The following is a 26,249-nucleotide window of genomic DNA, read 5'->3' as shown; positions in this document are numbered from 1 at the left end:
AGGGTTACAGAAAGGCTTTCACTAACCTAACAAAATGTCAGGATGTGGTTTTGTTCCTTTCTTTGTAATTTGGAGGATGCCTGGTAGAGATGCTAATTCAAACCTAAGTGACAGCTAGCATACACAGCAGACAGGTAGTTGTGGACATGACTGAAAGCCATTCACCTGGTTACCTAGGAAACAGAATGCTAATGTATTTTCCTCTTGGTTAAGTTTTGGTATAGAGACTGGAGAATAAACGAAAGGAATTCTTCAGGATGTAAACTCAGGTCTTCATGAGGGACCACTGAGAATCTCCCTCCCGATAAAGCCATGTGAGTTATGTCGTTATTTTCACATTTCCACGCTGGTCCAGAGAGAAATAGTTTATGTTGGGGTCTGGTCAAAAGAAATAACTTATGGTCCAGGCTAGCACCAAACCCCGATATCTCTCAAAGTATTTCACACAAAAAACATCTAATTTAGCAAATCACTTTACCACCTCACTAGAGCTAGTAAGTTATCTTCCCCTATTATGACCACCCCAATTACCTACCAACTATCTTAAGACCAAATTCTTCCTTAGTATCAAGAAAATGAATGAACTTTTCAAACCAACCTTCTACAGGGGCATGTTTTTTAAGTTAGCACATCCTGTTCTTCAGGGATCATTCCCTACTGCAAGGCTGGAATCTGTGATTAAGTGCAATTCAGGTTAGAGTCAAATCCCCAATTCAAATCTTGGTTCAACCACTGATTGTTGTTACCTACATGTACAGAAACATGTGATATAGATGCTTATCAATCCACAGATAACACCTACCACACAATGTTCTACTTCCCTCAGCTCTCGGATCCCGGCTCCTCTCTTCCCTTGATGAACCTTCCCTCAACAAGGTTCTCTGAAGTACAGCTGTGTATAAAAGTCTAGCTCAGAGCCATTCACTTCACAATGCAAAATTCCATGAAACAACTTATTGACCCTCTAGCCAAGTCCACAAGGTTCCACAAGGTTCCACAGTCTTCTGAACTATTTTGCATCACTGCCTACCAGGAGTGCTCTTAGGGAAATTGCAGGAGGAAAAGCATGGTATATTTATGGATTGTTAAATTTATCTGTTGGGGGTTGAGCTAGTTAAGCTGACCAGTATTAGACTACAGAAAGTACATTAGAAACCACCATACCTAACTTAACCCTGAGAAGATTTTATATTACCACTGCCCAGGTTCTCCCCAGTGTAGCTGGGGTTGAGGACCACTACACTTCAAGAAAGAAGGCACTGAGGCCCTCCAAGTGAGTAGGGGAAGAAAATCAGCCTATGCCTTAGCACTCTTCTGACATAGCATCAGAACCACATCACACACATGCTGGTATAGGATGGACCCACTGGAGTCTCACAGTCAGATGACGGCTTGTGAAATCCCATTAGCATTCTTGATACCAAGAGCTACCAATTACAAAGTGTTTTGGTGGCAGGTGTACTAATTCTCCTCTGTGTGCTCCTGCCTCTAGAGGGCACTGTAGTCTTAGACAAGTCCTCTGTCCCGACAGCTTGCTCACAAAAATTTCCTTAGGTTTCTTTCATTTTTAAATGTTTGTTGTCTGAGAGTTTTGATATGTTACCCAAGATGACCTCAAACCCGCAGCAATCCTCCTGCCTCTGCTTCTTCAATGTTGGGATTTACAGGCATGTACTGCAATGCTACTCTCCCCTTAGGTTTAACTTAAAAATCAATTTTTAGGTAGGGATAATAGCCTAGCTGGCATTGTATTTGTCTAGCAAGCATGAAGCCCTGCGTTTGACCTCTAGTGTTTCATAAATAGAGTACAGTGGCTCATGTCTGTAATGATAGCACTGGAAAAGTGGAGGCAAGATCAGAAGTTCAAGGTGACCATCAGCTGAAGTTTGAAGACAGTTCTGGTAACTGAAATTCTATCACAGTAACAGTAAAGATGCCAAGAGCAATGGTGCATTCCTTTAATCTCGGCACTATGGAGGCAGAGGCTAGCTGATTGATCACTACAAGTTTGAGGTCAGCTTGGTCTACGTATAAAGTTCCAAGCCAGTACCTACAGAGTAAAGAGCTAGTCTTAAGGAGTTACAGCTGCCTGTTATATATAGTGAAACATGCCTTCAGTCCCAGCACTCAGGAGGCAGAGGGAGGTTGGTCTACATAGAGAGAACCTGTCTTAAAAGAAACAAAACTTGTGGCTGTGACACTAAGTAAATGAAGCCCAACTTCTTCATATTGCAGTAGAAAGTTCTAGATTTTTGAGACTAGATCTCATATAGCTTTCCAAGGCAGCTTAAACTAGTGAGTTCCTGCCTCAAAACACAGAGAAGCAAGCAAACAAACAAAAAATTGTTAGAGAATACAGATGCCACTGAGGCTTGGAGATGTGTACAGAAATACGTACACCCTGAACGAAAGACAGGCTGGAGAAAGCTACACTGCAACCAGGCACTGCTGTAGTACCTCCATATGTTTCTCACATTCTCCTCTGTGTAAGCAGTCTATATATACAAATAAATACACACACACACACACACACACACACACACACACACACACACCCCTTCTCTCTGACTCGGTGTTTTTCAAAGTAATGTCAGTGATCATTTACATCAAGATTATTTTGACTTTAAAAAAAATATTTATTTATTTATTCATTATGGATACAATATTCTGTGTGTATGTCTGCAGGCCAGAAGAGGGCACCAGACCTCATTACAGATGGTTGTGAGCCACCATGTGGTTGCCGGGAATTGAACTCAGGACCTTTGGAAGAGCAGGCAATGCTCTTAACCACTGAGCCATCTCTCCAGCCCCCGACTTTTTTTTTTTTAAAGAGTCTCACTTATGTAGCAAAATCTAGGCTTGAACTCGCAACTCTGACTCAATCTCCTGAGTGTTGGGATTATAGGCATATGATATCACATCGAACTGAGACTCTTTTAAATGTACCCATTCCTGAACCACCCCAGAATTTGTGAATCAGTAACTTAGGAATGAAGGGTAAAATAAGCCTCAAGGCCTCAGTCTCCCAACTACTGTAGCACTGAACCTGGGTTTGTACTGCCAAACTCACAGCACTGCATCTTGAGGGGAGACAGGGCGAGTAGAGGGATACATACCTGTTCGTGATCCAGCATGGTCAGTCCTTTCACTCCGGCCAGGATAAGATTCTTGGCAATCTCAGTCCCAAGTCCTTTCATGCCGACAATCAACACCCGGGAAGCTCGAAGCCTGTAAGACACCTGCTATGTTAACTTGATGACCCCAACTAGTGGGACTTGCTCAATTACAGGACGATTAAAAAATAAAATAAAAGAATATTTTCACTATATTCACTGGAATACCACCAAACCTTCAGATCTAGAAAATAGGTCCCAAACTATCCTGTACAGAAAGCCTACCATGATATGTACTCTCTCTACAGTGTGCAAACAGCAATGGATAATAAGGTAGCTCCTCAAGCAAAAGACCTGAAGAGTCTAATGGGGTTGGGGATATAGTTCAGGTGGTAGAATTTTGCCTTCCACATATAAGGTCCTGCATGAATTCCCCAGAACCACAAAAAAAAAAAATAAAAAGATGACAAAAGCACACGCCTTTAACCTCAGCACTTAAGAGGTAAAGGTAGCCGGTTCTCTATGAGTTCAAGGCCAGCCTGGTCTACAGAGTTCCAGGACAGTCAAGGCTACACAGAGAAATCCTGTTCCGAAAAACAAATCAACAGCAACGAATGAAAAATTTAAACAGTACAGTGATAATGATGAAAACCTCCAACTGAGACAAGAGAGATCTCCAAAAGTTCAAGTCCAAGACTTGATTACAAAGACCTTGTCTCAACAACGACAAAAAATAAAAAAAAAACCTGATGTTTTTTAATCAAAAGGAAATAAACAACAAATCAACATAGAGACAGTTGAAAAGAAAGCATTCCAACAATAGAAAACTAAACCTGTAAATACACAAGCTCAGGAAACGGACACCTGGTTTAACATTTTTCAGATACAGCAAGAACACAGAGGCTACAAAGCAGTGCACAAGGGACATAAGCCAGGTAAGAGAATGAGGGGAAAGGCATGAAGGCTTGGTGGGCATTAAAAGATTACTGGACTCAAGTCTAAGCCAAATGGTGAGATGATATCACAGTTAACAGAAGACCGGGGTGGTTATGTGTGCAAATCTACTCAGACTAGTATGATAACCAAAAAGGGCAAATATATTTACTGTGGAACTAGGGACTGAACTCAGGGGCTCTTGCAAGTGCTTTATCAATGAGGTATAACTCCAACTCAGCAAAAGAACATTATTTAATCTGGAGTCACATGCAAAACACGTGGTAGCATTAAAGTATGTTTAAGAATGAGGTACAGGCACACACCTGCAATCCCAGCACGGGGGGGGGGGGAATAAGGGATCAGTTCTGAGTCATGCATTGATCCACAGTTTCATGCCAGCCTGAGCACAACAAAAACAATGGCTAGGGGAATTGCTTTGATCTGTCAAGAGAAAAAAAATGAGACAAAAAACAAAAGCAAAACAAAAAAGTAACCCAGTTGTGAGAGGCAGGATGTTGTTTCACAGCATCCTGAAAGTCTTGATCCACATCTAAAGTCAGAATTTATAAAGCCTGAGAAGCAATTCAGACCTTGCTCCTGCACTATGGACAAAGTCCTAAGAGCCAGGCAGTGCAGTCCATCACAGCCACACTGAGGGCTGGTCACTCAAAAGCTTCTAGCAGGTGCTGGAGAGATGGCTCAGAGGTTAAGGGTATTGCCTGCTCTTCCAAAGGTCCTGAGTTCAAGTCCCATCAACCACATGGTGGCTCACAACCATCTGTAATGGGGTCTGGTGCTCTCTTCTGGCCTGCAGGCATACACACAGACAGAATATTGTATACATAATAAATAAATAAATAAATATTAAAAAAAAAAGCTTCTAGCAATCCTAGTGCTGCTGCTGTCCTGGGTCTGCCAAACAGTAGGCCAGTTCTGTCCAGGTACCAGCACCTGGAGAACACTAAGGGGTCTTCAAAATTACTCCAATGATCATGAGTGCTTACACAGAATTACATTTAGGAGCCTTTAATAAGCACAGGGACCATTAGGGTGCTGGAGTGCGTCCCTAATCCCAGCACTCAAGAGCCTAAGGCAGAAGGATTGGGAGTTTGAAGCCAGCCTAGGTTATAGCACTATAAAATTAAAAAGCTAAAAACAAAAACAAAGCTGGTGGGGGGAGGGGGTGAGCTCTATAATCCCAAGCACTTGTATCAGAAACTCAAGGTGCTTGAGGTCAGCCTGAGCTTTGAAACCCTTTCTAAACAAAAAAATAACCAGCCAGGCATGCTGATGCCTATCACTCTAGTTTATATGAAAACAAACTTTATGACTATATAATAGAAATACTAAAAAGGAAACTTTAAGAAGTTATCATTTAGGAAGGGAAGCAGAGAAAAATGTATAGCTCAATAAAATCAATAAAAAAAAAGATTAAAAAAAAAAAGGAAGTTTAGCCGGGCATGGTGGCACATACCTTCAATCTCAGCACTCAGGAGGCAGAGGCAGGCCATCTCTGTGCGTTTGAGGACAGCCTTATCTACAGAGTGAGTTCCAGGACAGCCAGAGCTACATAGTGAGTCCCTGTCTCCAAATCACCAAAATAAATAAAATAAATAAATGTAAATAAAAAAATAAAATAAAATTTGTGTGATGTGTACACAAATGAGTGAGATCACAGGAAACTTTTAGAAGTTGGTTGGCTCTCTCCTTCCCCCATGGTTTCCAAACAAGCACAAATCTCTGAGTTTGAGGCGCAGGCATGATCTACGGAGTAAGTTCCAGCACAGCCAGGCCTACACAGAGAAACCCTGTCTCAAAAAACAAAAAGAGGGGCAGATAAACGTAGGCTCGTAACTGCAAATGTGACGTCATATGGTTATCAGAGTTTCAAGCTTGTCAGGACCACAAGTAAAAACATCATCTACATTCTTGTGCAATACCTGGCATGTAACAAAAGCTCCACAGACTTACCCAACTCTTCAGCCCCAACCACCTTCATTATCAAAGCCTGTCTAGCCAAACACTTGAATCTGGAACTTCAACACCCACTCTCAAAAAGAATTGAGACTTGGTCTCATACATCCCAGGTTGCTCTAAAACTTTGTAGCAGAGCAAATCTCCAGTGTACTGATAGATGTGCACCTTCTTGCCCAGTATATGTGGTACTAGGATCAAACCCAGGGCTCCGTGCGTATGAGGAAGGCAAGCAACTGAGTTACATTCCCATTTGATAAAATCTACAGCTCACACGTAGTTCAGAACTTATCTACACTACTTTACTAATTTATCTCCTATTAGTATCTGATTACTTACCATCAAACATGCCCTCAGCTTTCCATCTCCAGACTTCACAATCAGAGGCACTTAAACACAACACCTCTTCCTCCCTGGCCTACTCAAGCTCTCACCCTAATGCCATTTCCCCAGAGCCCACGGTGATTAATATTCATTGTCAACTTGATTAGATTTAGAATCACCATATACACACAGGTCTGGGTATGTTCTATGACAGTGTTTATAGAAAGGTTCAATGGGTTGGGCAACGATGGTGGCACACACTTTTAATCCCAGCATTCAGGAGGCAGAGGCAGGTAGATCTCTGTGAGTTCAGGCTAGCCTGGTCTACATAGTTAGTTCCAGGACAGTCAAAGCTACACAAAGAAACCCTGTATCAAAAAACAAAAAGAAAGGTTCAATAGAAGAGGGAGGACCTACCCTGACTGTGACACCATCAATGGAGTGGATCCACATTCAGGAAAAAAAGAGAAAGAGTCCAAAAGAAAAGTGCTTGCTGCCTAAGGATGGAAGCCTGAGGACAAGCATTCCATTATCAGAAGACACGAAAGTTAATAGAGAACCAAGTTCACAAAGCTGTCTTCTGACACACATGCCAAGATATGCAACCCCAACAAACACTCAATAAGTAAAATTCCCAGCACTCAGGAGGCAGCAGCAGGCATACCTCTACGAGTTCAAGACCAGTCTGGTCTATAGAGCTACTTCCTAAACGAGTAAACAAAATAATAAAGCTTATTTTTAATTTTTTAAGGGTTTATTTAACTTTATTTTATGTGCATTAGTGTGAAGGTGTCAGATCCCCTGGAACTGGATTTTCAGACAGTTGTGAACTGACATGCGGGTGCTGGGAATTGAATCCGGGTCCTCGGGAAGAACAGTCAGTGCTATTAACAGCTGAGCCATCTCTCCAGCCCCCAAAATAATCAAGTTTAAAAAGGGGGCCGGGAGCAGAGCATGGATTGTTCACCTCTCTTTCCTGACCAACTGCAATGCGACCAGCTGTCTAACACACAACGCTGTTGCCTGGCTTTCTTGCCACAATGGACTGTACCCTCAAAATAAATCACAGCAATGAGAAAAGTATTAACATACAGGCCTTTCTTTTCAAATTTTTATTAAATTATTTTGTGTGAATGCATGCCATGGCCATATGTGGAGGTCAGAGAAAACTCAAGAGTCCATTCTGTTCTTCCACTATGTGGGTCCCTGAGACTGAAGCCATGATGTCAGGCTTTGCAGCAAATGCCTTTACCTGCCAAACCATCCTGCCAGTTCCAGGGGTCTTTCCTACCATAGCACACTCAAGGAAGAATGACCTCTCCAGAACTTTCCGCGCAACAGCAATATTAAGGTCTCTAACAGGTCTTATGAAGCAGGTTTATCATCCCAGCTGCTCAGGAGGATGAGGCAGGAGGATCAAAAGTACAGAATGAAGCTAGCTGGGAGAGGTGGCTCACACCTGTAATCCCAGCACACCAAAGGAAGTTCCAGACCAGTTTGGGTTGCAGTTGAGACCCTGTCTCAAAACACACACAGAGAACTGAAAACACTAAAAAGAGGGCTGCTGTGTGTACAAATTTACAAAAAGAAAAGGGTTCTGCCCAGTCTCAGGTATAGGGCTTCTCCTGTTCCCCACAACCATTACAACATAGTTCTTTACAATGAGTGGTTTGGAATTGCTCACTTTATTCAGCAACAACCAAAAATGAGTATCATATTTTTAATCTTTTTTTTTTTGGGGGGGATTTTCAAGACAGGGTTTCTCTGCAGCTTTTGGAGCCTGTCATGGAATTAGCTCTCTTGTAGACCAGGCTGGCCTCGAACTCACATAGATCCGCCTGCCTCTGCCTCCCAATTGCTGGGATTAAAGGTGTGCGCCGCTACCACCCGGCCATACTTTTAATCTTAACCACACATGACAGAGCCCCAGAGACTAAAGCTTACTTATGGCTCAATTATATAAAAAGGGCTAAAACAGTGAAGTAGCCATTATTCATATTTTCTGAAGTAGCAATTCCCCTTTTAGGAATCAATCCTACAGAAGTACATGAACATAAAAATTATATACAAGCTTTCACAAAAGAAATGCTGTAGTCAATGAAGTTTGGTTAGAGGCACAATTATTTTGAGTTGAAAAAATATGCACAACATACAAAACAATGTGGTTTATCCACCTTCTTTCATGTGCCCAAACTGGACCCTAACCTATGCAATCATCAGTTCTCACCCACAAAATTCAACTGGACACAGGAGTAAGAAAGCACACGTAGTTCCAGTTAAGTAGGAAGCTGAGGCAGAAAGGTAATTACTCTAACCTAGCAAGAACAAGCAAGACCCTGTTTCTTTCTAAAAAAAAAAAAAAATCATTATTTATTTTGTTGTATTTGTTTGCATTGCAAGCATTTTTTTGTGTCAGGAACCACAAAAGCTAGATCACCTGAAAGCAGAGCTGGAGGAAGTTGGAGGCTGCCATATAGGTACTAGAAACCAAATTCCAGACTCCTGAGAGAGCAGTTAACCCTGTTTTTCTTTTTTTGGTTTTTTGAGACAATTTCTCTGTGCAGCCCTGGCTATCCTGGAACTCTGTAAATGCAGCTGTCCTCGAACTCAGGGAGCTTCATCTGCCTCCCCTCCAGAATGCTGGGATTAAAGGTGTGCACCATGACCTGGCCCTGTTTCTTAAAAGCACAAAAACAAAGGAGCTGTGGCTAAACTCAGTTGGCAAAGAACTTGCCAGGCATGCACAAAACACTGGATTCCATCCCCAGCACAGCATAATTGGGGTGTGGCACACACTGGAATCCAAGCACTTCAGAGACAGAAGTAGTAGAGGCAAAGAGGATCAAAAGTTTAAGGTGATCAGAGTAAAAGGCCAAGATGGGTTGCAGGAGATCCTGTTGAGATACATTTGTCCTTCTGCCTCCATTTGTCCCTTACAACGTTCTGTCCCCATTTCAAAGACATATTTTCTTTGCCCTACACGGGGGGATAACTCAGGGATTCATATACTAGGCCCCTTCTCTAACCACTGATCAGTCCAGACACATCTTACAATGTGAGCTACATCTTATACTGTTCGAAGCTTTGAAAGATCTCTCTGCAAGCTCCTTACTGTACCCAGTACTGTGGATCCTCTCACTTCAGTTCATTCTACATTCCTGTAGTAGTAGAAGGGGAAGCGGGCAGCATCCTGTCACCTGGCTAGCTTAACCCCCGAAATAACCACACGGAAATTGTATTAATTAACCACTGCCTGGCCCATTAGTTCTAGCCTCTTATTAGTTAACTCTCACATCTTGATTCAACCCATTTCTAATAATCTGTATCGCCACTTGACTGTGGCTTACTGGGATGAGTCTAACCAGCGTCCATCTCGGGCAGGAAAAGCATGGCATCTGCCACACTTCCCTTCTTCCAAGCATTCTGTTCTGTCTACTCCGCCCACCACTTGACTGTGGCTTACTGGGATGAGTCTAACCAGCGTCCATCTCGGGCAGGAAAAGCATGGTATCTGCCAGACTTCCCTTCTTCCAAGCATTCTGTTCTGTCTACTCTGCCCACCTAAGGGCTGCCCTATCAAAAGGTCAAGGCAGTTTTCTTTATTCAACCAATGAAAGCAACACATAGAAAGAAGACCCTCCTACACCATTTCCCCTTTTTCTGTTTAAACAAAAAGGCTTTCACTTTAACACAGTAAAATTACATATAAAAAAAGTTATCAAGCAAGAATTACAGTTATAATATTTATATCTATTTTATCTTTTATCATAACAAAGGAAAACTATAACTATCTATTCTTCAACTCTATCAAAGACTCCAGAAGGATATAATATTACCTAAGTAAATGAGAAGTAAGCAACTTCTAAAACTCTAGAAATGACAGAGACATCTTGCTGCCTGGACAGTCACCCAAAGTTTTTCTGTACCATTGGGGCATCCTTCTTCAGCCTACAGGCCCATAGTATCCAGCAGACATTTTCATGAAGCAGGAAACTTCAAAGACAGTTCAGTCACTTTCTTCTGTGTCCTGCAGAAATGTCTCGCAAACTCTTTCATGAAGCAGAACCCCGAAAGACTATCTCACCTTTAGGCAAAGCAAGTTCAGCAGTCCTCTCTCTGCAGGTTCTTCATGTCCAGTTTATGCAACAGTCCAGGCAAGAGCAGTTTCTTGCCCACATGGCTAATAAACTCCATAAGGAGCCTCTTCGAGTCCCATCTTTCTCTTGAAGTAGATTGGTGCTGCCAGGAGCAGACGTGTCTCATTGTCATGAAAAGCCCTAAGTTATTAAAACATTAAAATACCATATCCTGTAGTCTTTGAAAGATATGAAGAATGCCTATCTAACTGAAATATATCTCTCTATTAGAAAATCTAACATGACTACAAGCTTGACTATTATCAATGATTATCCATTAACAACCTATATTTCCTAATTATACATTACATTTTTAAATGAACTACACAATCACAATACCTTAATCAAGATCAGAAATACATATACATATAATAAAATTGACCTTAAATTTATATCAATAAAGCAAAATTTATGTCAATGTAAATTATTCTTATCTATATCACATTCCTTCCCCTGCTAACCTGCTAAGACTAAACTGGGTTCCCTTCTCAGGAACTAAAGCTGCTTCTAACAAAGGACCCTGGCATTAAAGGATCCCATTCACCCCCCTCCAAATTTAAACAAATGTCTGATACCAAAACATTAGGTATCAGACAAAATGCTAACTTTCCTAGAAGCCCATAATGACTTTCTAATCTTTGTGGGGTGTTTTTTTTTCTTTCTTTTTTTTTTTTTTAAGGAAGGAGAAATGGGGTTGAGATTATGGAGATGAGCTACTGAGCCCTATTTTATGCAGTGCTAGAGAGGGAACCTGGGCTGTGTATACGCTAAGCAAGCACTCTACCACATGTCCAGCTAATGAGTGGGTTGTCACATAGGTCAACCCATGAGGAAGTCTGAAACACCAAGCTAAGTGACTTGCCCAAATACAAGACACATTGAATTTCAGCAAAAGAACATAAAGCTCTGTTTCATAATAAAATCCTCAGAAGGAAAATGCTTAGCAAAATAGAAATTACTTGTTTTATTTTTGAGAAAGTCTCGTGTAGCCCAGGCTGACCTTGAACTCCTGGTCCTCCGACAGCCACCTTAGAGGCACAGGGTTTATAAGAATCTTCAATACACTGATGAGCCAGCACTCCTATCAATGGGCAGGAGGGCTGTTCCAAGTTTGATAACAGCCTAGTCTAGAACAAAACATTGTCTCAAAGGAAAAATTAACAATTTGCTGAGATACACTAGGAGGCTAAAGTGTTGGTACCCCAGGTGAAACATACAAGCCTAGTATATGATTCTATCCCTAACACTGAAACTCTCTGTAACTGTTCTTAACTCTTGGGGATATCAGTGGTTCAATACTCTTCCTATCCCCCAAGACAAGGTTTCTTTGTAGCTTTGTAGACCAGGCTGGCCTCAAACTCACAGAGATCCGCCTGCCTCTGCCTCCCAAGTGCTGGGATTAAAGGCCAGTGCCACCACCGCCAGGCTTCAATAGTCTTTTGTTTTTGTTTTTTGCTTTGCAAGACAAGGTTTTTCTGTAGCTTTGAAGCCTGTCCTGGAACTCAATTTGTAGGTCAGGCTGGCCTTGAACTGACAGTGATCCTCCTGTCTCTGCCTCCCAAGTGCTGGGATTAAAGGAGTGTGCCACCACCACCCAACTTGGTGGCACACTCTTAATACTTTCCCCTCTTTTGTTGCTGGTTATCTAGAGTTGTCTAATAATGTATAAAATTCACAAATGTCTTCTGAGTATAAGAGTTACTTATATGCTATCTCATTTACTTCAATCTCAGAGATTTATTCCTCTTTTCTTCAGAGATGTTATGTGTATGTGTGCGAACATCTGAGTTATGTATGTGCAATACATGTGTGCAATACCCATAGAGACCAGAAGAGGATGTCAGATTCCCTGAAACTGGAATTACACGTGGTTGTAAGGAACCAAATCTGGTCTACTGCAAGAATAGCCAGCTCTCTTAACAGATAGATGATATACCTCTTCAGTCTCCAGCCCACCCTACCCCCACTTTTTTAAGAGAGTTTCACTATGTAGCAGTGGTTGGCCTGGAATTCATAATGTAGACCAGCTGGCTTCAAGCTCACTGGGAAGAAAGGTATATGCCACTATGCCAAGGCTAGCCTTGAACTTCTGATCTTCCTGCATCTACCTATTGAGTGCTACAATTATAGACATTCACCCACAGATCTAGTTTATGGCACCTCCCTCCCTCCTCAACCTGGAATTACAAGTGAGAGCCACCTCATCAATGTAAAGTTTCTGGTTTATTTTGAGGGTATGTATGTAGCCCTGTCCTGCCAAGCCTGGCAGTGTTTTTGAATTTTGAGGTAAGGTGTCACTATATAGCACAGAATGGCATCAAACTCACTACGTACTGCAGGCTATCCTTGAGCCCACTCCTCTATCCTCAGCATCCTAAGTGCTGGGATTTCAGGCGTGCCACTACCATGGAGCCTTATTAGTTTGTAACCTTATTATATGAATATTGTTCTCAGTCCCCATCAGAACATAAGCTTCAAGTGGGAAGGGGCCTATTTTGCTCCATAAAAAGTGTTCAGGGAGTCCAAGCACGACGCCTCATCAAGCAAACTGCCTGTCTTGAAGGTCTTGGGGAAGCCTAGCAATCTGAGTTCAAACCTCAGAATCCACATAAAGGTGAAATAGAACTGACTGCACAAAGCTGTCCTTTGGCGTCGACCGCTACACCATAGAACACATACACATAAATACAGAAAATTTAAAACTCCCCCAAAAATGCTTAGAAAACCAAGGTGTGGTGGTGCATGCATGTACCCCAGCACTTGGGAGGCTAAGAGGATCTCTCTGCAAGTTAAAGTCAGTCTGGGCTATAAAAACAACAACTGGTTTTGAGACACGATCTCACATTATAGCCCTGGCTGTCCTGAAGTTATATAGAACAGGCTTTCCTCGAACTCACGGAGAACCGTCAGCCTCAGTCTCGAGAAGGCCGGAATTAACGATATGCAAAACTATGCCCAGCAATAATAATGATAACAACAACTTGAAAAAGAGAAAGTCGGGGGCTGGAGAGATGGCTCAGAGGTTAAGAGCATTGCCTGTTCTTCCAGAGGTCCTGAGTTCAATTCCCAGCAACCACATGGTGGCTCAAACCATCTGTAAAGGGGTCTGGTGCCCTCTTCTGGCCTGCAGGCATACACACAGGCAGAATATTGTACACATAATAAATATTAAAGAAAAAAAAGAAAAAGAGAAAGTCGTCCGTGGTGGCACACTAATCCCAGCTCACTCGGGAGGCTGAGGCAGGCAGATCTCGAGTTCTAGGACAGCCAGGGCTACACCGAGAAACCCTGTCTTTGGGGCGGAGGAGGGAGGGGCGGGGACCAGAACCCTTGGCAATGTGCTCAATAAATTCGACCACTCTGAGCCTCTGCAGGTGTCCCTTTTTCAGGACTTGCACCCAAACCCTCCCCAGAGGAGCCTGTGGGGTTTGCCAGGTACCAAGGGCGTCGAATACAGGTTCCCACCAAACGAAGTAAATGAGTTCACCCCGCCCCCACCCTCCGCACGCATGCCCGCCCCCTTACGATCTAAAAAGCCTCCTGAGACACAACCATCACCCATCACACCGGGGGATTCGAGTTCGAATCCTCCCTCTTCTCCACCTCCTCCGAGGACACGCGCACTACCACCTGGGGGACGTCTCCACCTCCCATTCTTTCCAGAAACATCCTCCATTCGTCCTTTCCGAGACACTAGGGAACCCAGGTGCATCAATCCCGCCGGGGCTCTACAAACAAGCCCCACCCGCTCCCTCCACCCGCTCCCTCAGGGCCCACACGCCGGCCCGGGCCCGCCGCGCCCCTCACCGCTTCTGAGCCTCCAGCCCCCACAGGCGGATCTGTCGGTCATACTGCGCCGCCTCCTCCTCGCTGATACCGCCGCCGCTGGCCTCTTCCTTCTCCACCATGGCGCCGGCTTTTACCTCACACGCTCGCGCTCTTGCCAACCGCCAGCAGAGCCCTGCGCCGGGGCAGCGTCTGCGCCCGCGCAGAAAGCCGCGTCTGCGCAATGGCCGCCTTCGTGCGTTCCAAGGGACCACGTGGGTGCCCGAGACGCCAAAGCCCGGTAGCTGCCGGGGGTCACGTGAGGGAGAAGCCGCTCAATCCCGGAGAGGAAAAGAGAAAAGAAAAAAGTGGCGGGCATTTTGGCTCCGTGGGGATGTCCTCATGGTCATTTATAAAGCTGTTCTTGCGTTTATCGAGTTCTTGCGGGGATTTCAGGATCGATGGTATGAAAAATAAAATAAATATTTTAAAATAACGGCCTGCTTTCTTAGAGCTCACCACGTATTGTCGGAAAAAAACTAAATTAAAACAGACATATTTCTGCTGGAGGTAACGGAGGTGGGAGGGAATGGAAGGGAGTCTCTACCCTCTCCCGATAATGAATTCTGTAGATCCTCAAACCCTTACATAAAATGCAGTACTAAACTGAACATTTAAGACCATGCCTGTGATCACAGCTTTTAAGCAAAAGAATAGAAAGAATTCAAAAGTTCAAGGCTGGGGGGTTGGTGGTGGCGCACGTTTACTAGGTAGTCTGTTAAATTGAGGAGGAAAGAAGGAAAACAGCTCCCGTGGAAATGAGAGTACCAGTAAGTCTTTGAGATGCTGCCGTGGTTTTCTTTACGTATACCCCCAGGGGGGCGAGGGCTGGTGAAGGTTGCTTTTAGACTATTAATTTTAACAGTTTAAACAACAGTTTTTAGGCTGTTGTTTTTAAACTGTTAATCGGAATAGTTGCCAAATTAAGGCTCTGTACCTTAAAGAGGGGGAGAGCAGTTATTCAGTAGTTTAGGCCCCTGGGTTTAAACATTGAGAAATTACCTCCGCCCACATGACTGCTCACCACTCACTACAGTGGGAATTCTCTCAATCGCACCTGCATATTAGCATCACCTAGGGATCTTTGCAACAGATGCACTACCAATTCACCTTCATAGATTCCTTTAATTGGTCTGGAGTGGAGCTGAGATGCCGGGAATTTTACAAACCCTTCCCCTGGTGGTTCTGAAAGGCAGTCCCTACAATAACAGCACTGAAATGTCTGGCTGTGCTGATGCATTTACTCCTAGTACTCAGGAGGCAGAGGCAGGCAGACATCAAAGTTCCAGTACAGCCAAAGCTTCAAGGAGAAACCATGTCTCAAAACAAACAAATGGGGTTGGAGAGACAACTCAGTGGTTTAGAGGACTGGCTACTTTTTCAGAGAACCCAGGTTCAATTCCTAGCACCCAAATGGCAGCTTACAACTGTCTGTGACTCCAGTTCCGGGGGATCCAACATCCTCATACAGACATTCACACAAGCAAACACCAATGCACATAAAAATGAATAAAACAGGGCTGGAGAGATGGCTCAGAGGTTAAGAGCACTGGCTCTTCTTCCAGAGGTCCTGAGTTCAATTCCCAACAACCACATGATGGCTCACAGTCATCTGTAATGAGATCTGGTACCCTCTTCTGGCCTGTAGGCATTCATGCAGACAGGACACTCTATGCTTGCTAAATAAAGAAATCTTTAATAAATAAATAAACTAAATGAACTAAGAAAAAAAGAAAGAATATAACAGGCTGGAGGGATGGCTCAGTGGATAAGAACACTGTTCCAACCCTTCACAATAGCCACAAATATCATAAAATATTTCGGAGTAACTCTAACCAAACAAGTGGAAGACTTGTATGACAAGAACTTTAAATCTTTGAAGAAAGAAATTGAAGAAGACACCAAAAAGTGAAAAGATCACCCATGCTCTTGGGTAGGCAGAATTAGTATAGTAAAAATGGCAATCTTGGGGCTGGAGAAACGGCTCAGCAGTTGAGAACACTGACTGCTCTTCCGGAGGATCCAGGTTCACTTCCCAGCACCCACAAGGCAGCTCACAACTATCTGAAAATCCAGTTCCAGGGGACCTGACACCTTCACACCAATGCACATAAAATAAAAGATAAATAAATCATAAATTAAAAAAACAGCGATCTCACCAAAAGCAATCTAGAAATTCGACGCAATGCCCACCAAAATCCCAGCAAAATTCTTCAAAGACTTCGAAAGAACATTATTCAACTTCATTTGGAAAAGCAAAAAACCCAGGATAGTCAAAACAATCTTGGGCAATAAAAGAACTTCTGGAGGCATCACAATCCCTGACTTCAAACCCTACTATAGAGCTAGAGTACTGAAAACAGCCTGGGACTGGCATAAAAACAGACAGGAGGACCAATGGAACCGAATAGAAGGTCCGGATATCAATCCACACACACATATCTTCGAACACCTGATCTTTGATACAGAAGCAAAAGATATCAAATGAAAAAAAGAAAGCATATTTAACAAGTGGTGCTGGCATAGCTGGATATCAACATGTAGAAGAATGAAAATAGACCCATATCTATCACCATGCACAAAACTCAAGTGCAAACGGATCAAAGTCCTCAACATAAAGCCAGCCACACTGAACCTTATAGAAGAGAAAGTGGGAAGTACACTTGAACACATCAGCACAGGGAACCACTTCCTAAATACAACCACAGCAGAACAGACAATGAGAGAAACAGTTAATAAATGGGACCTTCTGAAACTGAAAATCTTCTGTAAAGCCAAGGACACGGTCAACAAGACAAAACGACAGTCTACAGAATGGGAAAAGATCTTCACTAGCCCCACATCAGACAGAGGTCTGATCTCCAAAATATACAAAGAACTCAAAAAATTGAACACCAAAAGATCAATCACATAATCCAATTAAAAAAAATGGAGTACAGACCTAAACATAGAACTCTCAACAGAGGAATCTAAAATGGCTGAAAGACACTTAAGGAAATGTTCAACATCCTTAGTCATCAGAGAAATGAAAATCAAACAACTCTGAGATTCCATCTTACACCTGTAAGAATGGCCAAGATATAGAACACTGATGACAACTTATGCTGGAGAGGTTGTGGGGGGAAAAGGGAACACTTCTGCATTGCTGGTGGGAATGCAAACTGGTACAATCCCTTTAGATGTCAGTGTGGCGATTTCTCAGAAAATTAGGAAACAACCTTCCTCAAGACCCAATAATACCACTTTTGGGTATATATCCAAAAGATGCTCAATCGTGCCACAAGGGCATGTGCTCAACTGTGTTCATAGCAGCTTTGTTTGTCATAGCATGAACCTGGAATCAACCTAAATGCCCCTCGACCAAAGAATGGATAAAAAAAAATGTGGTACATTTACACAATGGAGTACTACACAGCAGAAAAGATAATGACAGCTTGAATTTTGCAGGAAAATGGATGGAGCTAGAAAACATTATTTTGAGTGAGGTAACCCAGACACAGAAAGGCATGTACTCACTCATAGGTGGTTTTTAAACATAAAGCAAAGAAAGCCATCCTACAAACCACAATCCCAGAGAACTTAGACACTAAGAGAGACTTACATAGATCTAATTTACATGGGAAGTAGAAAGTATAAAAAGACAAGATCTCCTGAGTAAATTGGGAGCATGGGGACCTTGGGGGAGGATTGAAGGGAGTAGGGGAGAGGCAGGGAGTGGAGCAGAAAAAAAATATAAAGCTCAATAAATATTAATTTTAAAAAAGGGGACAAAAAGAACACTGTTCCAAAGGACCTGGGTTTGATTCCCAGAACCCACATGGTATCACACAATGACCCTGTAAACTCCCATTCCAAGGGATCCAGCCTCCCTCTTTTGGCCTCTCTGGGCACCAGGGACTCACATGGTTTGCAGACATGCCTGCAGGCTGAACACCGAAACACATACAATAATACAATAATTTTTGTTTTTTGATTTGCGAGACAGGATTTCTCTATGTAGCCCTGACTGTTCTGGAATTTGATCTGTAGATCAGGCTATCCTTGAACTCACAAGAGTTTCACCTTCCTCTGCCTTCCAAGTACTGGGATTAAAAGTGTGTGCCACCACTGCCCAGCAATATTTTTTTAAAAAATGAGATGATACTTGGCATAGTGGTGAATGCCTTTAACCCCCAGCCCCTGGAGGCCTAGGCAGGAGAAGCTCTGGGACTTTAATGCCAGCCTGATCTACATAGTGAGTTTCAGGACAGCCAGGGCTACATAGAGACCTGTCTCAAAATTAAGTAAATAGAAAAGCAAATACTTTAGAAAGATAGAAAACATAACAGTGGTGGTAAGAAAATCCCTCACAGTCTCAAATATTTGAATGCTTGGCCTCATTTGGGGTTGCTGTTTGGGTAAGTTCAGAAAGTTTTGAATTACTGAAGAAGGTATTGTAATGGTCTGTCCTGTCGCTTTAAGAGACAAGCTATACCCACTCCCTCCCACATCTGCCTAGGCAAGCTGATCTTCAGCTTGCAGATTGAGCTCTCTCTCTCTCTCATTCTCTCTCTCTCTCTCTCTCTCTCTCTTTCTCTCAAAGAGGCAGCTTCTGTCTCTCCCTTCTCCCCACTTCTCCCCTTCTCTCCACCCCTCTCTCTGCACTTCCCCCCTTCTCCCCTTAACCCCTTATTCCCTCCCTGCTTCCCTTCCATAACTCACTAAATAAATATCCAGTTGCAAGGAAGGAGGGCAGAGTCTCTAGAAGACATGGAAAGAAGCAAGATGAATATGCTGTGTTGTTTTTTTTTTTTTAAAAAAAAAGCAGGAAGGACAAGGACTGAGACACTGAGCCTTGGGTCTTTCAGCAAAGAAGAGGTAGCCATGGAGCTTGATGGCCTGGTCTGGAAAAACTGCCTTGATAAATGAGATCCACCTAGAAACTCGAGTGAACCATCACTGTGCACAGGAGGCAGCTTCCAGGCAGAGGCAGCATGGAGCCCAAAGGACTGGAGAGGAGAGAGAAGGGACGCTGAGAGAATCTATGGCTGACCATGCTAGCTTTGCCCAGTGGGGACAGCACAGAGGCTTCCTGTGTGTCCCAGAGTGTGCTGGAGAAGGGACTTCTGAGTCACTTGTGTCCAGACACATCAAAGGTCCCAGACACTTCTGGACCTGTTTGTCTATTGCCAAACCCAGCAAGGGGAACCAACATGGCAGCCTCCCTCCTACTCACTGAGTGGAAGGGAGTTGGCAGGGTAAAAAGTTTGACGAGAGCCGGTTTGCTCCACACAGGCAACATTTCTTCCTGTGAAGATGAAATCATGTTGTCTCTTGCCAAATATGATCAGGTAATGAGATGATGTTAATTTTTGTCTCTGTCGCGTAGTGCCAGAGCAAACCCAAAATAGCTTTGAAAATGTTGATGAGTCTTAATTCTTATGAAGAATGTAACTGTCACTCAACAATATAGGCAGGCAGTAAATACCTGGGCATGAATTCAAAAGAATGCACCATTCAAACAAGCCACAGCTAATTAAATTAAATTAACTCTGACAATTAAAAAAATAAAAAATAAAAAAAATCAATAAATCAATATCCAACTTTACTCTGCATGGCCTGCCTATCCTTATTTGTCTCTCACCCATCATGCAGCTTCCTGCCTGGGACCCGGCTGCCTTCCTGGCCTGCTGTGGTATCGGAACCCACTGCCAGTTGCGTGCCGCCCCTTGAAGACCTGTGGCATGGTCTCATGGCCCCCTACCCACTGCCACCACTTGGGGACCTCTAGCATTTCTGCCGCTGCACCCTTCAGAGGACCTGCAGCATTTTTATTCTTACCATTACAGGTATGTCATGGGGGCTAGGCCACTGTCCTTTCCCAGTTTGCTCCCTCTGATTCCTGCTTGTGGTTCAAGATATGAGCTCTCCCCTGGTGTTGTCCTTGGCCGTGTTACCCACAAAGGCCATGGGAATTGCCATTGTCTGTGCTGCTACCTGAATCCACGTCAATGTCCGTGATCCCTGCTCTGTCCAGAAACCATGTTGATGTTCATGATCTGTGATATCTAAGTTTTTCTATTATTTATAAAAACTTGGAATTCAGATAGTAACATATGAACCTGGTATATTCAAAAAGTGATGGAGAAAAGTCCCAGCTAACCCTTCTCTCTCTCTTTTCCAAGATCCAGAAAGGCCCAGAATCTCCTAAGCCCCTCCTCCTTCACTGTGTCCCTCTTCCCCATCTGAGTCCACCAAAAAACTCAATATGCATTGATCAACATGTGTATCCTATAGTGTCTTTTCTACCAGAACCAAACTCAAATCCTTATCACCTTGTAAGATTGGAAATAAATTACTTAGTTCTGGAGTTGTTGCTGGACTCTATTGTCCAAACTGAGAAGGAGTCACCCCCAGAGACCACCTCATATACCACAGCCGATGCAAAAGCATGAGGATTTTATTAATTCTGTCATGACAGTGTCCCTCAGCATTCGGGAAGCCGAGAGACCCCAAATAGCTGGTACAGTCTGCTTTTAAAGGAGAAGGCCCCATAGAAACAAGAGGGGTTGTTCCTTGACCATTATGATTGACTTATTTGAAAAGGGCTAATACCAATAATTGGCTGGAGAGCTATTGTCAGATCAGATGAGGTAAGAGGTCATTTTGGGGCCTGGAGAGATGGCTCAGTGGTTAAGAGCACTGACTGCTCTTCCAGAGGACACAGGTTCAATTCCCAGCACCCACATGGCAGCTCACAACTGTCTGAAGATCCAGTTGCAGGGGATCTGACACCTTCACACCAATGCACATAAAATAAAACTAAATAAACCATAAAAATATTTTAAAAAAAAGAAAAAAGAGGTCATTTTGACCCCGTTTCCCAGGGGACTGATTCAAAACATACGTGTATGGGTAATTGTTCAGGAACTGAGTACGTGCATGTGTAGCTGTTAGGTCCTTGGTTCCCAGGGGAAGAGGGGAAACACTAAGGCACGGAGGCTGAGAGGGTTTGGAATTGTCAAAAATGGCTTCAGAATTGTCTTAAAGTCTTGCATTGTTAATCCAATTGTGGGCTGTAGCCAGTTAATATGTCCCAGCAAATTTTGAAACTCATTAAAACTTCATAATTGATAGGCTCCAAAGCTACAGAGAAACCACGTCTCAAAAGCCAAGAAAAAAACCTTCATAATTGATCTCTCCTGATTTGTACTTTCCATGGTTAAGTTTTTTGTAAACCTAACTTATATCCAAAGTAATTAATAGAATCTCCTCTTCGCATTTTTTTCAGGAGCAATTTGTGATGCACAACAAGGCAAAATTCTCTTTATATCTTCAAACATTTTTTTCTTAAGTATCTGTGTCTGAACCAGCTAATAAGTTGTTAACTATATACAGTACTTTTTTTTCTTGGTTTTTTGAGACAGGGGTCCCCTGTGTAGCAGTCAGCTGTCCTGGAACTTGAAGACCTCCTGTAGACCAGGCTGACCTCGAATTTCCAGGGATTCCCCTGCCTCTGCCTCCTGAGTGCTGGGATCAAAGGCCTGAACTACCACCACCAGGTTCCATATACAGTATCTTTCGTGATTTTTAACCCCTTGACATTCAGGTACTAATGAGCAAATGAGGGAATTTGGATCTTGTTGCCAAGGGGTTAAATTGGGAACATCAGTTGCTAATAAATCATAGTTGAATAACCCAACAAACCTAATAATGTTGTCATTGTTGCTATCTGATCCCATAGCTGCAGTCACTAAAATGAAAACAAAGATTGCAACATGACAAAAAAATTGTGTAGTATTTACCAGCACCATTCAGTAACACAGCCTTAACCATACCTCCTTGAACTACTTCATAACTTGTCAAGAAGAGCAGTTTGCACCAAGCAAGAACACATGGGATGCACCTAGTATTAAAAGTGCTTTGTCTAAAATTTGAGCATGAGGATATTTAAAAAAAATGTTGTGAAAAAGACTACTTAAAAAAGATATTATCCATATAAGGGTAAATTATAGATTGAGGGCTGGAGAGATGGTTTAGCAGTTAAGAGCACTGGCTGTGCTGGTGGTGGTGGCACATGCCTTTAATCCCAGCACTTGGGTGGCAGAGGCAGGCAGATCTCAGTGAGTTCGAGGCCAGCCTGGTCTACAAGAGCTAGTTCCAGGAAAGGTTCAAAAAGCTGCAGAGAAACCCTGTTTCGAAAAAACAAAAAGATAAAATAATAATAATAATAATAAGTATGCTACGCTGGGTGGTGGTGACACACGCCTTTAATCCCAGCACTTGGGTGGCAGAGGTAGGCAGATCTCAGTGAGTTCAAGGCCAAGCTGGTCTACAAGAGCTTGTTCCAGGACAGGCTCCAAAGCTACAGAGAAACCCTGTTTCAAAAAACAAAACAAAACAAAACAAAAAAACAAAAACAAAAAGAATGAAAGCCATAGAAAGTTTTAGTGACCACCTCTCTCTCTCTCACCCCCCAAAAGAAACATTCTAGACATGAATCCATTGAAGAGAAGTCTTAAAAAATGTTTTAGAGATGCCGAAGTGTAGCTCTTCACAGTTGATGGCTTCTGGAAGAGGTACTGGTAGTAATGACTCAGTTTTCCCTAAGCAGCTGGTTACTGTGAGTTTGACCATGATCTAGTGAGTATATGACCAATACAAATTGGACAAATTCTACTTTTTCTTCTTCTTTTGTTTTATAGGGGGTTACAAGGGTGAGGAGGTAGACCTGGGAGGACTAGGAAGTGAATGTGATTAGGATGCATTTTGTGAAATTTCTAAATAATCAATAAAAATATTATGTTAAAAAATATCTGAACCCACATCTTCCTACCCCTACTGTCATGCCTTCACCAAACCACCATGGACTCTAACCGTCTGGAATCATAACACAAATGAACTCTTTTATAAGTTACCTTGATCATGGTACTTGCTCTTATCAAGGATCTGAGTTTGATCCTTCTCAACCAAATGGCAGGTCTCAAACACATGTTCATAATCCCAGTTCCAGGGAAACCCTCTTCTAAACCCCTTGGTTACCAGGAATACATGTGGTACACATACATGTGAGAAGGACACACATACTCATACACATAAAAGTAAAATAAGGAAATATAAAAAGAAAAATATAGCAACAACAATAAGGTAAGTAATGCAATAATACTCACATTGGATAGAAGGCTCAGGGGTTCAGAAAATGTACTCCTTGCAGAGTTTCATTCCCTGCACCCGTATTGGACAGCTCATAACCTCCTGAAACTCTATCTCCAAGAGATCCTATGCCTTCCTCTGCATGCCATAGATACACACACACACACACACACACACACACACACACAGAGAGAGAGAGAGAGAGAGAGAGAGAGAGAGAGAGAGAGAGAGAGAGAAGCTATAAACCCCAAAGTTTACTTACTCAACCAGGGTCTCCCGATATGGTCAGTGAGAATGAAAACCAGGTTGGGTTGGAAGAGTCTCAGCAAGACTAAGGGGCTGAACCAAATTTATTGACAGCAATCAGACTTTTTTTAATTGATATTTATTGAGCTCTACACTTTTCTCTGCTCCCTTCCCTGCCTCTCCCCTACTCCCTTCAATTCTCCCCCAAGGTCCCCATGCTCCCAATTTACTCAGGAGATCTTGTCTTTTTATACTTTCTACTTCCCATGTAAATTAGATCTATGTAAGTCTCTCTTAGTGTCCACATTGTTGTCTAAGTTCTCTGGGATTGTGGTTTGTAGGCTGGCTTTCTTTGCTTTATGTTTAAAAACCACTTATGAGTGAGTACATGTGATAATTGTCTTTCTGTGTCTGGGTTACCTCACTCAAAATAATGTTTTCTAGTTCTATCCCATTTTCCTGCAAAATTCAAGCTGTCGTTATTTTTTTCTGCTGTGTAGTCTTGTCTATATTTAGCTACATGGCTTGGTACGTTTTCTCAGTGCAGCATTTTCATCTTGCTTCCTCTGCATCTGGGTAGTGACTGCAGACTGAGCCTCTCTTCCTCCTGTAATTCTCCTAGTCTGGTCACCCCACCTATACTTCCTGCTTGGCTACTGGCCAATCAGCATTTTATTAAACCAATATGTGTGACAAATCTTCACAGTACTCCCCCCTTTTTTCTTTTCTTTTTAAAGAAGATTTATTTATTATGTATACAGTGTTTTCCTGCATGCATGCCTGCTGGAAGAGGGCAACAGATCTCACTTCGGATGGGTGTGAGCCATCATGTAGTTGCTGGAAATTGAACTCAGGACCTCTGGAAGAGCATTTAGGCTCTTAGCTTCAGAGCCATCTCTCCAGCCCCCCTTTTTTCTTTTCAAAACAAGAACTCTGAATCTAATCTTCTTTGCTTAGCTTTTTTCCCTGACTGTTATCAATAATAACTTTTAACCAACATTCTAAACAAAGACAAAGATCCATAATTCATTTTTGGGGAATGTGGGCATAGTTTTCTAGGCTACTTCCTACTGATTGAGGAAACTAATATGGGGACCTAAAGAAAATTTAGGATTGTGATCAAGTCCTGACTGGAGATTCTTGATCATCTCAGCCAACAATCATTTTTTTTTTCCCCCGAAACAGGGTTTCTCTGTGGCTTTGGAGCCTGTCCTGGAACTGGCTCTTGTAGACCAGGCTGGCCTTGAACTCGCAAAGATCTGCCTGCCTCTGTCTCCCGAGTGTTGGGATTAAAGGTGTGTGGCACCACTGCCCGGCTCTCAGCCAGCAGTCTTGAGGCTGTTCTGGATGTAGAACTCAGAAAACTGCCACAGAGGTGCTCTGAAACATTGGATCATCTGGACCATCTGGTCCCATTGGAGATTTTTCAGGAGATCTTCCTTCATCAGACCTTATTTTCTTAAGCCAAAATGAATCTACAGCCTTTCATTTCCTATAGAAGCAAAAGTAAAACCTCTTCTCCAAAGAAACACATATTTTGCCATAATTTTGAAGTCAAGGCATTTTCAAACTATATATGTTGAATTAATCTGGCAGCATTTATAATAATCAAATGTCTTATAGTAGCTGTTGCTTTTTCCTTAGCAGTCTAACAATTTAAAGACGACACAACAGTATATAGTATCCAGATTCTCTGTGTATTTTCCATCTTAATGTGGCTTTTTAAAATCTCTGTTTCTTTTATTTTTTAGTTTTTTGAGACAAGGTTTCTCTGTGTATCTTTGGCTGTCCTGGAACTCACTCTGTAGACCAGGCTGCCTTTGAACTCATAGAGATCCATCTGTCTCTGCCTCCCAAGTGCTGGGATTAAAAGGTGTGTTACTACACCCAACTACTCTATTCCTTTCTTCTTCTTCTTTTTTCGGACTTTTTCTATTTTTTTGCTCTTCTCTCCCAAGTCTACATGTATTTTTAAACACACTGTAAACTGTTTAAAGATGTTTTTCTTTTTTTTGTCTGAATCTGGTTTTTTGTTTGTTTGTTGAGACAGGGTTTCTCTGTGGCTTTGGAGCCTGTTCTAGAACTAGCTCTTGTAGACCAGGTTGGTCTCGAACTCACAGAGATCCACCTGCCTCTGACTCCTGAGTGCTAGGTTTAAAGGTGTGTGCCACCACCACCCAGCCTGAATCTGTCTTTACTGTATATCTCTCTTTTTCTGACCACATGAGTCTTTAATTTTTTAAGCAATATGGCTAGAATTAAAGCTGTGCCTTAGGTGGCTCTATCCGCCCTACACCTTGACTTCCTGAGAGTCTGACTTCATGGTGGAGATACTGGTGTGAGCCACGTTTTTTACCGAAACTCTGTGGAATTTCTTGGTTCATGCTACTACCAAGAAGCATGCTGCCAGCTGCTCATAAACATCATTTAAGTGTTTGGTGACAGAGACTTTCAAGAGAGCTGCAAGGTTTTGGCTGCTAATGCTGAGTTAAGAAGCCTCTCTTAAAGGAGCTGTGACTCTGCTTGCCACCAGCAAAAAGAGCCCACTCAAGATGCTGCTGCT

The 26,249-nt window shown here is 42.7% G+C and overlaps 1 protein-coding gene across 1 annotated transcript in view; it reads right to left on the bottom strand.

The window, feature by feature from the left end:
* The window catches only part of Sae1 (SUMO1 activating enzyme subunit 1), a 55,431-nt gene extending 40,963 nt beyond the window's left edge, over window positions 1-14,468 (bottom strand). The window contains exons 1-2 of the mRNA XM_048431688.3: window positions 14,291-14,468; window positions 3,117-3,228 (exon numbers count right to left, since the gene is read on the bottom strand). Coding sequence (XP_048287645.2) covers window positions 3,117-3,228; window positions 14,291-14,391 — 213 coding nt within the window. The 5' untranslated portion in view covers window positions 14,392-14,468. The remainder of the gene's footprint in view (window positions 1-3,116; window positions 3,229-14,290) is intronic.
* Window positions 14,469-26,249: the final 11,781 nt, after the last annotated feature.

The sequence above is a fragment of the Myodes glareolus genome, chromosome 1 (assembly GCF_982192425.1).
Source record: "Myodes glareolus chromosome 1, mMyoGla1.1, whole genome shotgun sequence".
Taxonomy (NCBI): domain Eukaryota; kingdom Metazoa; phylum Chordata; class Mammalia; order Rodentia; family Cricetidae; genus Myodes; species Myodes glareolus.
The sequence above is the reverse complement of the archived record's forward strand: the minus strand, read 5'-3'. Positions and strand labels throughout refer to the sequence as shown.